The following is a 14,725-nucleotide window of genomic DNA, read 5'->3' as shown; positions in this document are numbered from 1 at the left end:
TGCTCAGAGTTGTGTCTTTGGATAATTTGTAGAGAATGAGGACATGGCCTCTAGTTCCTCCAACATGAAGGATAGAGGACTATTCTCAGGGGCTGGGCTCATTTAAATCTAAGAAGAGGCACTGCCAGTGATACACTGAGTACAGGCAGTGCTGCCTTAGTCCAACCCTGCCCTTCTAGGAGCTCAGCCAGGCAGGGCAGACACAGTGACAGTGGTGTCGAGGGGACATAGCATGACCTGACAGGCAGTGGAGACATTAGAGACCAATCGGACCAGACCTTCTTCCACCAAGTATCTTTGCTGAGGATATAGCTGGTGTTTTCATAAGGGTCATTGTATGGGGAACTTCCCTCTCGTTCCTGTTTCCCAGGGAGCCTATCAGGAAAGCGTGTCGGACCGTGGTGGCCGACCTTCTATGAGATGGTAGTTTCTTCCTTCAGTCTATTAATGTGCTATATCTCACTGACTTCATCTTCTTGCACTGGAACGCCTTTGAGTGTGTGTTCTAATCATGCAGTGGTATCCATGGTGGTATCTATGTGTGTCTGACACATGACAAGGCTCCATTTGGGCTGGGCAAGTGGGTTTGTGAAAAATCCCAACCAAACCAACCGCCTACCGAAGACAGAAGGCCTTTTCTCCAGCAGAAATCCAGAAGAGATGATACTAGAGAGACCCAGAATTCAGACTGCCTAGAATTTAGGAACCAGTGACGTCTATGCCATTAAAAAGTGGAGGCTTGGCTGTGGTGGTACAAGACTAGCCCCAGCACTTGAGAAGCTGAAGCAAGAAGACCCCTTCCAGTTTAGGAGTTCAAGATCAGCCTAGTAAGAGCCTCTCCTCTAACAAACAAACAAACAAAGTTCTAGGAAGCAAACTTAGGCAAGGGTCTCTCTGCTGAGTCATCTCCCTGAGTCCATTCAGCTTTTCTTTTTGCTTTTCTTCCCCTTCTAACTTTTCAAGCAGATGGAGTCCACTTTGAATTACTTCTGTGCCCTCCTCTGCTGATTTCACCATCTGTGTTTGTTCTGGGCCAGGCCCAGCTGACTGGCTGCCCTCTTTGCAGGGTGCTTCACAAGTCGGAATATTGCTCTGGTGAGGATAGGCACACGATGAACCACCTGTCTGCTTAACAGAGCAGGAGGGCCATGTTCTGAGAGGGAGCCAAAGGCACCTTGTGGGCAGCAGGTTGCCAGTGTGGCTGCTCCAAGGAGCAGGAGCAGTGACACAGTTGGAAAACTGCCTGCCATGAAACTATAGGTCCGACCTTTGTATACCAGCTCCTCTTTTCATAAAAGCCAGCTGCAGGAGCAAAGCTTGGTGGGACACACTTAATCCCAGCACTCACGAAGCAGCCTGGTCTTCGTTGTGGGTTCCAGGTCAACCAAACCTATAGAGAGAACTTGCCTCAAAAAAACAAAACAAAAACTGGGCATGGCTGTACACACACCTTTAATTCCAACACTCTGGAGTCAGAGTCAAGAGGATCTCTGAGTTTGAGGCCAGCCTGGTCTACAGAGTGAGTTCCAGGAGAGCCAGAGTTACGCCGAAAAACCCTGTCTTGACAACAACAAGAAGCATGACCTCAGATGACAGCCCTAGTTTCCACATACATGCGCATAAACACACACACACACACACACACACACACACACACACACACACACACACACACACAGTGGCAAAGAAAACCAGTGGCAAACATTCATATGTTGTGAACTGTAACAATATCTTTGCCTCTCCACACAGATGGGTGTTGCCAAGGAAATTCGAGTGTAGTTGGAGCTGAGCGTATTCTTGACATTAATTGTTAATTTGTTTGTTTGAGCCTGGATCTCACACTATAGCTCAGGCTAGGCTGGAACTCATTACATCTCCCAAGATGGCCTCAAACTAACGGCAGTCTTTCTGCCTCACCCCTCTATTGCTACATTTATAAGCATGAACCACCACGCCCAGCTGATACAGCCTTTTAGCATGCCTCCTGGTTAATGGCACCTGATGGTTATATAGGATCTTTTTAGTCACACAGTTAGATGGATTTTAAAACACATTTCCTTTGCATTTTGTCTGAAATGTTGCAGCTATACCTGCTACAGACATGCCGGAATGGTGTCATGCCTCTTCTTTCAATTTTTTTTTTAAGATTTATTTATTTATTTTATGTACAGCTTTCTGCCTGCATATGTGACTGCAGGCCAGAAGAGGCCACCAGATCTCATTACAGATGGTTGTGAGCCACCATGTGGTTGCTGGGAATTGAACTCATGACCTCTGAAGAGCAGTCAGTGCTCTTAACCGCTGAGCCATCTCTCCAGCCCTCTTCTTTTAATTCTGATAGCATGGGAAGTAAAGCAGCTGGATACTGTCTGTGATTGAGCCATCCGTCATCCCATCTGTCTTGGGACTGTAGGTTTCACTCCCTGAGAAACAGGAGCAATACAGGGTAGGTGGAGCACTTCCAACAGCAGCACTTCAAAGCCTGAGGGAGGAGCTTCACAAGTGTGATGCTAGCCTAAGGCTACATGACTGAACCTTTTTCTCATTCTGAAAATACCAAATGTTTCCTCTTAGTTTAAAGGAAAAAGCCATAATATAGTTTTTAGCTTATATCATGCTATGTGGTGGAGCAAATCAAGAATATTTAGCTCTTATTTCTGAACACCCCCTACCCCCAGTCTTAGTGGAATTACTTAAAGCTAGGTCCACAAGCGTGGGCAAGCCAGTTGATACTAGCATTTCCATAGTTCACGGCAGATCCTGCAGAGCCCTTCTACTGCACAATAGAATCATGGGCTGGTATTTCTGCAGAAACTTACATTCCCCAAAGACTTCTTTCTAGTATACTTGATACTTTCTTAAGCCTTTAATACACACACATTCTTAGCATGTCTAGTTGCAACACATTTTGGCAATTTTTACTTCAGGCTATGCTTCATCAGTAGTGATTGGTTCATTTTTCTCCTCAGCGACTCTTGTGTTGAAGGCTTTGTCTCCACCTAGTGGTGGTGTTCCTGGTAATCAACCCACTCAGGAAGCCACCAATTAACTAGGGAGTGGAGGTCCCCGGTGTTTCCCTGCAGTGTCTTGTTCTCTCTCTCTCTCTCTCTCTCTCTCTCTCTCTCTCTCTCTCTCTCTCACACACACACACACACACACACACACACACACACACACACACACACACACTGTTCCTCTACTGCCATGAGTTATAACAGCAATGTCACTGTCAGTGCCAGCACAGATGGGGACATGGGTTACTGTAGTTGTGCTCACCTATGTATTGTTTTCTAGCTTTTGCTCTACGTCATGGCTCTATCTTTGAAGGTCTTGACCAGTAGTTTCTGTTAATATTTGCCACTCATTCTTTCTGTCCTCTGACACACCGTCCAGAGCCACAGATAAAGCTTTCTCTGCAGTGCCGCCTACTTCAGGCACGTGTTCTCAGCTTTCAGATGTTGTCTAACCTTCGACGTGTGCTGACACACACCAGTGAGATGTGCTGAAGAGGAAGATCCTGGCTCCACGACACGGGAACATCTCTTGACTTTTACACATGGGGTTTCTCTTTAGTATATGTAATGTTGTCCTAATGTTCTATTGGCTGTGTACTAAATTCTTGTATATTGTCTCAGACCATTTTCTGCTCCCATCGTACGTATTTTTAGCTGGGTGATTCACAGAGGTAACTGGCTTATTTTGGCTCATTATAAACCTCAGGCAGTCGAGCAGGGGAGAGACAGAGGAGCTGACCTACCCTACAATGTCTTGCTTGCAGCAGCTAACCCATCTCTTAGGAGCTCTCCACTCCCTCAGAAACTCCTCACTCCCTCACGAGCGAGGTTTCTCCAAGATCTTACCTCCTTTCCACGTCATTAGGTTGGAAGCAGTGTGGGTTGGTGTACACAAACCATGGCATGAGTAATTAGGTTGGCAATCAGACTTTCTGGTGAGTTTGAGAGCTTGTGTGTTTATGCAGTGGTGTCATTGAGTTCTGCCACTGTACTTTTAACATCTGCCCGTAGCTATTTTTACAGTTTTGTTTTTTGTTTGTTTGTTTGTTTTTGTTATTTTGTATTTTTATTTTGTGTGAGTCTAAGCAGATGTGCTTGCCTATCTGTGTGTGTGCTTGTGGAGGTCAGAGGTCTACTTCAGAGGTCTTTGTCTATTACTTTTCAGATTTTTTTTTGTTTTCTTTTTTTCGGAGCTGGGGACTGAACCCAGGGCCTTACACTTGCTAGGCAAGCGCTCTACCACTGAGCTAAATCCCTAACCACTCAGATTTTTTTAAAAAGGTTTATTTACTTCATGTATGTTAGTACACTGTAGGTGTTCAGACACACCAGAGGAGGGCATCAGATCCCATTACAGATGGTTGTGAGCCACCATGTGGGTGCTGGGAATTGAACTCAGGACCTCTGGAAGAGCAGCCAGTGCTCTTGACCACTGAGCCATCTCTCCAGCCTCCAGCATATTTTTTGAAGCAACATCTCCCACTACCTTGAAGTTTGCCGTTTGGCAGGATTTGCTGGTCCATCAGTTCCTAGGATCCCCCTGTCTCCACCTCCCAGCCTAGAGTTGCAGGTGCACAGTGTCACACTGGCTTTTTACATAGACGCTGGAGTCTGGGTTCAGATCCTTATGCTTGTGTGGTCAGCTCTTCACCCAGTAAGCTGCCCCCTTTCTCTCAGCCAACTTACTGTTCTGATCCAGCATGACCCTTATTCTGTTTATTTGTAAAGAGGGTCTTAATGCTTATCCCAGGCTGGCTTTGAACCCCAGCCTCCCCGTTGTTGAAGTTACAAGCATAAACTACTAAGCCCAGCTAAATGTGAGGCTTTCATGAGACTTGCTTGAGGCCGTGTGTGCATGAGGTAAGCTCCCACTGCTGAGCTACACTGTTAATTTACGCCCTAGACCCCCGCTTCATTTCTGCTCCTGCTGTTGCCATCGCTTGGTTGTTGTGGATGCACTTGGTTCCTAGATAGTCAGTTCACAGCAGAAAAGTCGCAGGTCGTCCTGTGCTTTGAGAAGTAAAGCCTAGCTATAAACCAGCTCCATATAACGAGTTTGGCAGCCTGGGCAGAGAGGTCTTGTTTCAGCGGCTTCAGTACTTGAACCAGGAGGACTTTGTGACGGGCAAAATGGTGGCGGGCCTTCCTGACTGATGATAACCTTTTCCATAGGTCTGCACTGAGCTCCGTGAGGAGGGTTTAAGGCTCAGATCTGAATATAAAGCAGTGGAAGGGAAGGTGTTCTGTTGTGGAAGGTAGTTAATCCTAAGGGAATTCACAGTTTGGAGAGAGGCCAGGCCATCATACAATCGGAGCACTACCCTGGTAGTCCAGGTCAGCATCTTATAGCCCACCCCGAGGAATCCATTGCTGTCCAGGAGCAATGCAGCTTATCCTGACGATGATTTATCCCTGTGGTCAGATGCTCACATACGCATCTTACGGTCAGAATGAGGAGAGTTAGAGTGGAGGGATTTGTTACATTGTCAGGATTGACACTATACACTGTGACAAGTCTCTAGCATTCAGAGGCTCTTCCAATAGTACCCTGCTGGTTCAGAGATCTGCTGTCTTGCCTAGAGCCAAGGAATCATATACAAAGAAATTTACGCCATGTCCCATTGACAGCCAGGCTGCAGTGTGACCTAAGGAATGAATGTGGTGTGTGCAAATGAAAGGCAGGTCTTAAGAGACGGGATTCTTGGGGTTGGGGATTTAGCTCAGTGGTAGAGTGCTTGCCTAGCAAATGCAAGGCCCTGGGTTCTGTCCCCAGCTCTGGAAAAAAAGAAAAAGGAAAAAGAGAGAGAGAGAGAGAGAGAGAGAGAGAGAGAGAGAGAGAGAGAGAGAGAGAGAGAGACGGGATTCTTTTTTTTTTTTTTTTTTTTTCTTTTTTTTTCGGAGCTGGGGACCGAACCCAGGGCCTTGCGCTCGCTAGGCAAATGCTCTACCGCTGAGCTAAATCCCCAACCCCGAGAGACGGGATTCTTAATGGTCCTTCTATGACTTAGCTATTCTAAGTAAGTATAACTTAGAGGAGTGGGGGGGGGGGAGGACAAGGTTTCTCTGTGTAGTACTGAGTGTCTTGGAACTAGCCTGGGGGGCTGGAGGAACTAGAAGGGGGCTGGAGAGATGGCTCAGTGGTTAGGAGCACTGACTGCTTTTCCAGAGGTCTTGAGTTCAATTCCCAGCAACCACATGGTGGCTCACAACCATCTGTAATGGGATCGGATGCCCTCTTCTGTTGTCAGAGGACAGGGACAGCAACAGTGTACTCATATACATACAATAAATCTTTAAAAAGAAAGAAAGAAAATAAGAAAACCAGGCAGGCCTCAAACTCAGATCCACTTGCCTCTGCCTCCCGAGTACTAGGATTAAAGGCGTGCACTATCACAGCCTGGCTTGTTCTTGAACTTTTAAGTGAAGACTAGGCTACAAGTCTCCATTAATAGTACCAGTATCTTTTTGTTTTAGCTTTTCAAGACTGACATCTAGACTTGGTATAATGGTGTACACCTTGAATCCCAACACTTGGGAAGCAGAGACAAAAGGAGCTCAGTGAGTTTGAGGTCAGCTGGTCCACATGGTGAGGCCCTCTCTCAAAAACAATAAAGACTGACACCTAGGGCTGGGGATTTAGCTCAGGGGTAGAGCGCTTGCCTAGCACGCGCAAGGCCCTGGGTTCGGTCCCCAGCTCCGAAAAAAAAAACAAAAAACAAAAAACCAAGACTGACACCTAATGATGACTTTTTCTTCTGGACACTTAGATTAGCCAGTGCCCCTCTACCTACATATCAGCAGCTGTTCTAAAACTGTATTTCACTCTGGCAGCAAGAGTGTACATTAGCATCTTGGCTCTCCCTGCCTTTTATTCCTGAGGATTATAAACACCCAGGGTTCAGTAGAGATAATCTTGATCAGATTAAATAAATCTCTTCTAGACTACTGAAGCTTCTCTATCACAACTAGGTGTTAGTTTGATCACCTGCCTTTTGGATAGCTGACAAGGATAATCACGTATTTAGAAATCCACTGGTATCTCTCAGATGTCTTTTTGTCTGCCCTCAGACCATTACAGTTCCCAGAAGAGTCTTTGCAGCATGTCTTTTCCCCTGGTTTTCTGCCATTTCTGGTTAAATCTCTCAGTACCCTCATCTCTAGACCCTTAAAATACTGGCTACCATTCTAGGTCAGGGCTGGTGTCCTGGCCTGCTCCGTGGCTTCTAGGCCTTTCTGGTTATTCTTACAGTAGAAGAAAGACAGAAGAATTCTTGCTTAGACCATAGAAAGGAACACGGGCGTGGTGGTGCATACTTGCTATCCTAGCATTCAGAAGGCAGAGGCAGATGGATCTCTGAGGGTGCTGGGCCAGCCAGAACTGCATAGTGAGATTCTATTTATAAACTAAGAAAGGAAAAGCAGGAATAAAGGAACATAACGTGCAGCTCGGCAGTCCTGTGTGCTGCGCTGCTGTGTGCTGCGCTGCTGTGTGCTCGCAGTGCTGCACCTAGACTCAAGCCTTTTTCTTTCTGCTGTGTTTCAGTTGTTCACCACCAGGTGTACTCCTGGAGAAGGACTATGAGGTGTACCGGGATTACAGTGCTGACGGCCAGCTCCTTCACTACAGGTAGAACTGCCTGATGTTAGACACACGGATCTGCTGGTCTGAGAGTTCCTGGGTGGGCTGGAGCAGAGTGTGTAGTTGAGCAAGAAGCACCAGGAGCACCAGAACACCAGGAGAGGTTGTAAAGACTACCAGCACCTTGGGTGTGAGCACAGATGCTCAGCATTGCCCTAGCTTGACTGGAATTCCATTCTAGAAAGGTCGCATGGCTCCTGTCAGCTTCTGGAGGAAGGATGAGGTCTAAGAAATCCTTGATGAGTGTTCACTGGGCGATACTGACCCCGTACTTTAGAGCACTTACCAGGCCCAGTCAGGAGGTCGGGGTGCTCATAGGGAAGGAAGCAGGTTCCCTAACAAAATGGTAGCAGTCACCTATGATCTTTCTTGGTGGCTGGTTTGCTCTGGCAAATGTAGGGCCTAAGGCAGAGTATTTTGCCTGAGGATGGCAAGGGTCCTAAACACAGACCGCCCAGGAACAGCAGCACTGGTCCTAGGGAAGAAACTGAAAGACATGAGAGGCCTGGAGATTTTGCTCAGCCAATTGGGTTTATTTCCTAAATGGAGACAGGTGTGGAAGGAAGTTGGTTCTACCTTGGTCCTAAGTAATGGTGTAGCTGCAGGCGGGTTCCAGGCCTCCTTGAGATTCATTTTCTCATCAGCAGTGTGGGTCTGGTAGAGACTTACCTGCATGGTGACAGATCAGACCGCAGCTCTGACCACAAGGCTTGGGATTTCCCATGACCCTTAAAACACTGTCATAGGCTGAGGAGGTGCACTCAGTACATAGGGCAGATGTCCCCGTCTAGCCTTCCGCTGGCAAGCACTGTTGTAACCCTGCCAGTCCTGGGGGAGGCTATTACCCTTAAAATCAGGGGCCTGGCTCATTAGTAACATGCCTATCACTGTTGGCATATAGATGCCTGTAGTGCTTTCAGGGAGCAGGTACCGTACAGCCACAAGTCCCGGTACGCTAAAGAGGCTCTCCAGGCTTTTCTGGATATCATCAGTAGAGGAGAAGTGAGCCCACTCAGGGGTCCTTCCACCCTTTAGTCCCCATGTTACAGTTCAGCCCTGTGAGATACACCTGCCACACTAGCTGACTCACAATAGCCTCTGCAGAGACCTAAAGGCCTTCCTTGAAGTCTCCTAGGTCTCTAACCTTGTAGTACTTTCCCCATGGCTGCCATCCATGGAGCATCTTTGACTCTCTGTTAGTCAGTCCTTTTTACCTGCTAGCAGTGATGCCACTGGCATTCCTTTTAGAATCTCATATGGTCTCCAATGGACCGACTAGCACAGAGCAAACGGCTGAATTTCTAAACCAGGAGGACCCTCTGGGCTCTGTTGCATTCCAGTGGCCTGCCCAGGGCACTACTTGCCTGACACAACCTAGAAGGTATCCTGGCCCTCCACAGGGGAGAAGGTCTGATCTCAGTTAGTTACCTGCTGGAGGCTGCTCCAGGTGAGGCACCCCAGGCTCCCCTCCTGCCCCTTGTTGTTTTCCATTGTGCAGACCAAAGGAATGATTTCACCCAAATCCACCTTGGTGAACGTGCGAGTTTACCGCTCTTACTTGTGGAGTGTAAGGCTCCCGGAACATCTGCATCCTGCAGAGTCCTAGCACGCATGGAGGATGACCTCAGAGAAGCTGCATCGTTGACCCCAACATACACATCCTACACATTCTTACATCTCCCAAGAGCCCGTGCACTAGGAGGGGCAAACAAAAGAGAGCAATGAGATGGATAGGCTGGAATTCCAGGTCAGAGTCCTGTGAACCTCTTACCTTCCAGTGGGGGTATGAACAGTCTGGTTCCCGGCGTGACACCCCGTCTCCAACAAAAGGCACCCCATCCCCTGTATCTGCCTACCACTGTGTTCTCCTTATCTCACCGCCGTGTCCAGCCATGTCACTCTGCTCAGGTAGTAATGGGATAACCATAGCATCAGCAGGGATAGCCGTGCTGCAGTCCCTGTGTCAGCCCCATCATGAGACCTTGGCACAGATACCAGTGACGTCAGGAGAAGAGCTGGGTCGCAAGAGGAGACTGGTGCTTGCAAGAGCCGAGCCAGAGGCCTGCTTCAGTTGGGCTTCCGAGTCCTTGGACAACCACCACTTCTTTTTTTTTTTTTTTTTTCGGAGCTGGGGACGGAACCCAGGGCCTTGCGCTTGCTAGGCAAGCGCTCCACCACTGAGCTAAATCCCCAATCACCACTTCTTAAGAAGGTTGGAAAAGGAGTCAGACCTCACCCTGAGATGCTGCATGCGCGTTCTCTGAGCAGATGTCTCCCTCAGCTGACCATCACAAGCTGTCTCCACATCTCCATAGCACAGATCAGCCTATTAGCTGGAATGACAAGAGATCACAGAGTACTTGGGAAACAAATAATAAAGATCAGAGCTGACCAACCCCAAGGCAGTGAGGCTGCCCACAGCTCAGGAGAAAGCAAACACTATTTTCTGAATCAGGTAGTGAAGGCAGCTACAGTTATTAGTGCCCTGTGTGTAGCAGTGTCCTGCTACATAGCACCTCAGTCTTGTGAGCTTGTCTTTCTGATCCTCATCCTGGGACCAGCTTTGGGTTTCTTGTGAAGAGGAGGAAGTCACAGAGAGAAGGGAACATGGAGAGAGAACAGCACATCTGAAAAAGATCTAGAAGGGAAGTTTAGCAGAATATAGGGGCAGTGTGAAGGAGTGGCATCCTGAAGGCCAGTACCCAGGGACTCTGGAAAGAGAGCTCAGGAGGTTCAGCCTTTCAATAGGAAAACTATACATGCAGGGCTGGCATCGAGCAGCTGGAACACTGGCGTCTGCACAGGAGCCTGCCAGGAGCAGGCTGCTTCTCCTGAGCCCTGGAGGCAGAGCCCCACCCAGCAAGAAAGCCTAGATGCTCCCAGAGGCCTGAGCCAAGACAGCAGTGGCCCCCTGGTGTCAGCCTACACTGGGAAAAAGAAGGCCTAGACAGTGCTATTGTTTTTAGACCAGTGTTTTCTTCATAATTACAAATTTTGGTGCCAGGTTTTGCCCTAAAATCACAGCACGGGGTCTAGGAGGCAACTGGCTGCTGTGCTTGTATCTACTCCCTACCCATCTCGGCCACACACTGCCGTGTCCACTCAGGTGATCCCAAAGAAACACTTCCTGCTGAGGTTTTTTTGGTTTTGGGTTTTTAGGTTTTTTGTTTTTGTTCTTGTTTTTGTATGAGACTCGCAATTTTTCCTCTGAAATTGATCCTGGAGTCCCTAAGGAGAATGAGGCATCTAAGCCTGGCTGACTGCTCATCTGCCTTCTGTTACTGTCAGAGGCCACAGCCTGACAGGGCTTCCGGCTTTCACATCAAACACCTTGGTTTCATGTTGTTTGGGTCCTTCAGGCCAGGGACCTGCACTCAACAGAGTTAATGCTGGACCTAGGCAGGAGGGAAGGCCACAGCTCATCTGTGCCACAGATGTAGAGATTGCAGGTGGAGACTGAATGCCGTGTGGGAAGAAAGCCTGAGCAGGGCCTATGCACAGCAGAGGTATTGAGGAAGAATGTGAAAATATATACATTATACAAACAAGCCTTATGCCCACAACAGCTATCAACATTCATGGAGGCCCACGCCCTGCTGTGTCTGTTCCAGGGGAAAGACCATGTCAGCCCATCCCTTCCATGTCCAAGCCAGACTCAGCATCTCAGCATGTAGGAGGTAGAAGTAGGATGGGCAGGCACTCAGTGTCATCTCAGCTACAGAGCGAGTGTGAGTCCAGCCTGGGCTAATGAGATCCTGTCTGGGTCGGTTGTGTCAGAAAAGAAAACAGTAAGGGAAGACCCAAAAGGCCACCTCATGTATAAGTTTCCTTACCCACATCAGGCCGTCAGTGCAATGTTCACACAGTACACTTCCGCACTGAAGGTTGAACATTTACCATGAATGTAATCCTCACTACTAAACTGCCACAGGAAGAAGTTAACTTATGCTGGACATCAAGGAATAAAACACTCCAAGATATGCCTAAAAAACTAAGGAAAGTTAGGCATAGGAGCACACACCTTTAATCCCAGCTACGTAAATACATAAATAAATACCAGAGATTTAAGCCAGTGAACCATTAGGGGCTGAAGAAATAACTCGCTGGTTAAGAACACTTGCTCTTTTTCCAGAGAACATGGTTCAATTCCCAGCACCAACATCTCACAGGCTCACAACTGTCTGAAACTCCATGTCCAGGGGGGTTCTGGCTTCATCAGGCTTAGATGCATGTGTACACAAGCATACATGCGGGCAAAATGCTACAAACATGAGAAAGGTTTAAAGTTTCAGGCATAGAAATGTGTCTGATGTTATAGATCGCACTTGTTGTATTTGTTCCTGCTGGGAGTCTCATACAGGGATATATGCTTGCCAGGTGAGTGCTTTTCACTGGGCTACATCAGGCCTACTGCATTTTTCTTTACTTCTGACGACAGAGTCACTAAGTAGACCTGGCCTGAAACTCCCCATGTAGAACAGGCAAACTTCCCAGTACTAGGATTAAAGGGGTGCGTGCTTGCTCCCACACCTAGCCTAATTGTGGTTTAATTCATCCAGCATTCAGCATTCTGTTATAGTGGCCATGAATAAAAAGACCTCATGGTTTGTTTGTCTCTATGCGAGTGCTTTACCTATACCATGACTAAGAAGGGCCTGTAACTCCAGTTCTGGGCGGTCTGTCCCATCTTCTGACCCCCACAGGTACTGCATGTACACGATGTCCAGATAAACATGCAAACAGAATATTCATGCACACTAAAAAGATGAAGGTGAGTGTAGCAGCACAGTCCTCTAATCTCAGCACATAAGGCAGAGGTGGGAAGATCTCAACTTTAAAGCCAGACATAGCCACACAGCCTTTCTAAAATAAAAAATATAAGCAAAATGCATGTTAAGTGGAGAGCTAACAAACAGAAGACTGATGAGAGGACAGTCAGAAGGATGGAGAGCTGAGAAGTAGAGACCATCTCAGGAAACTGTATGGTGCACAACAGGTCGTAATTGGATTCCCCAGTGAGAAGTAAACCTATTTAAAATCTTAATAGCTAGTTTTCTAAAAACCATGGAAGGTTAACCAGCCAATGCAGAGGTGCTGGAAATCCTAGTCACGGGGTCCTCTGAAGAAGAGGGCAGTCTGGGGAGAACTGAGTAGACCGTCTCCCATGGAACACTGCTCTAGGTTGAGCGTCTTCCTTCGTTAAGCATCGCCATGCAATGCAGTATCTCTGACCTCAGGCCTATGGAACAGGACATATGTGAGCATGTGTCTGGTGTCCCTGGGGCCAGCGCCACCCACTGTGTCAGTAAGCAAAAGTCAATTTAGAAGATAGCAGACATCCAGCATGACCTCACTGAGGCAGAATGACATTTGTGAGTGTCCTTGACCTGATAAGGGTAGAAGTAGGGAGCGGAGGGAGTCTTCTGTTACAGCTAGGACCTGGGGTGCTCGTATGGTATGGCGCTTGGCTCCTCAGCTCTCTGCCTGGTGCCAGAGCGAGTGAGAAACATGAGAAATGGAAGAACTCCAGGAAGAGCACAAGATCCTTCAGAAAGGACCTCACCATGAGGAAGATGCCGGATGGTGGTGGGCCTAGGCTTAACTCTGCCAATAACTGGGTGTCCACTCTCCACACAGGACATCCTCTCTGCGATGGAACTCTGGTAATAAGGAACGCATGCTCATCAAGGTTGCTGACCGCGAACCCAGCTTCCTCACTCCCCAGGGCAATGGCTATCCAGCAGACAACCAACCAGTGGGGCATCACCGCAGACCGTCTGGCAGCCAGCACTCACCTAACTTGCAGACCTTTGTCCCTGACAATGATGGCACTGTCTTCTTTCCAGAAAGGCGGCCCTCACCCTTCCTAAGGAGGGCTGAGCTCTCTGGAAACTGTTCACCATTGCTGATACAGCCCCGAAAGCCCTCCAGTGACTCACAGCCCTCCTCCCCACGCTACGGTTATGAACCCCCACTCTATGAGGAGCCTCCAGTGGAATACCAGGCCCCCATTTATGATGAACCTCCCATGGATGTACAGTTTGAACCCAACAGCCCCTACCAGACAGGCTCACCACAGCGGTCACCAGGCCGAAAGCCCCATCCATTCCTGCAAGCTACCAAACAGACCCCAACATCACCCTGCCAGCAGCTGATGCGCACCAAGCAAAAGTGCCCTGAGCGTTTTCTGAGCCTGGAATATAGTCCTGTGGGCAAAGAGTACGTGCGGCAGCTGGTGTATGTGGAGCAAGCAGGTTCCAGTCCCAAGCTTAGAGCTGGGCCCAGGCACAAGTATGCACCCAACCCAGGTGGTGGCACCTACTCTCTGCAGCCCAGCCCCTGCCTGCTAAGAGACCAGCGCCTGGGGGTCAGGTCAGGAGACTACAGCACCATGGAAGGGCCTGAGTCACGCTCAAGCCAACCACCCACACCACTGCCCCAAGCCCAGGAGGATGCCATGTCCTGGTCCAGTCAGCAGGATACCATGTCTTCCACAGGCTACTCCCCAGGCACTCGTAAGAGAAAGAACAGAAAGCCTTCTCTGTGCCAAGTCCCTAGCACCTCCTCCACTGACGGTGCTGGGGACCTGCTAGGAGACCAGCCTCTGACTGAAGAGCGCTCTCCATGCAGGTCCAGCCTTACCCCAGTAAAGGCTGAGACCGACCTAGTACGAGGCACACCTGAGCCCTTCCTGGCACAGGCCCGGCTGGCCTGGGAGGCGCAGCAAGCCCACTTTCACATGAAGCAGAGGGGCAGCTGGGACTCCCAGCAAGATGGCTCAGGGTATGAGAGTGACGGCGCTGTCCCACTGCCCATGCCTGGGCCTGTAGTGCGAGCATTCAGTGAGGATGAGGCGCTCGCACAGCAGGACAGCAAGCACTGGAAGCGGAGCACCTTTGAAAAGCTTGGTTTCCCTCAGATCCTGCTGGAAAAAAGCATCTCTGTGCAGACCAACCTGGCCTCACCGGAGCCTTACCTCCATCCCTCACAGGTGAGGGCACAGGGCAGGGAGGGTGGGATCTCTGGGCCCACCAGACACCAGGCAGAGTCTGAGGTCAGCACAGGCAGATGG

The 14,725-nt window shown here is 48.8% G+C and overlaps 1 protein-coding gene across 6 annotated transcripts in view; it reads left to right on the top strand.

The window, feature by feature from the left end:
* Positions 1 to 14,725, top strand: part of Arhgap39 (Rho GTPase activating protein 39) — a 92,833-nt gene that overhangs the window by 65,180 nt on the left and 12,928 nt on the right. For 3 of the 6 annotated variants that reach the window (XR_015624353.1, XM_087558731.1, NM_173122.3), the window contains 2 exon segments: positions 7,558 to 7,641; positions 13,291 to 14,644. Coding sequence is in view for 4 of the 6 variants with exons in the window: in XM_087558731.1 (XP_087414857.1) it covers positions 7,558 to 7,641; positions 13,291 to 14,644 (1,438 nt within the window). In the remaining 2 variants the exon portion in view is untranslated. 6 annotated transcript variants of the gene reach the window in all.

This window comes from Rattus norvegicus, chromosome 7 (assembly GCF_021556685.1).
Source record: "Rattus norvegicus strain SHRSP/BbbUtx chromosome 7, alternate assembly SHRSP_T2T, whole genome shotgun sequence".
Classification (NCBI taxonomy): domain Eukaryota; kingdom Metazoa; phylum Chordata; class Mammalia; order Rodentia; family Muridae; genus Rattus; species Rattus norvegicus.
The sequence above is the reverse complement of the archived record's forward strand: the minus strand, read 5'-3'. Positions and strand labels throughout refer to the sequence as shown.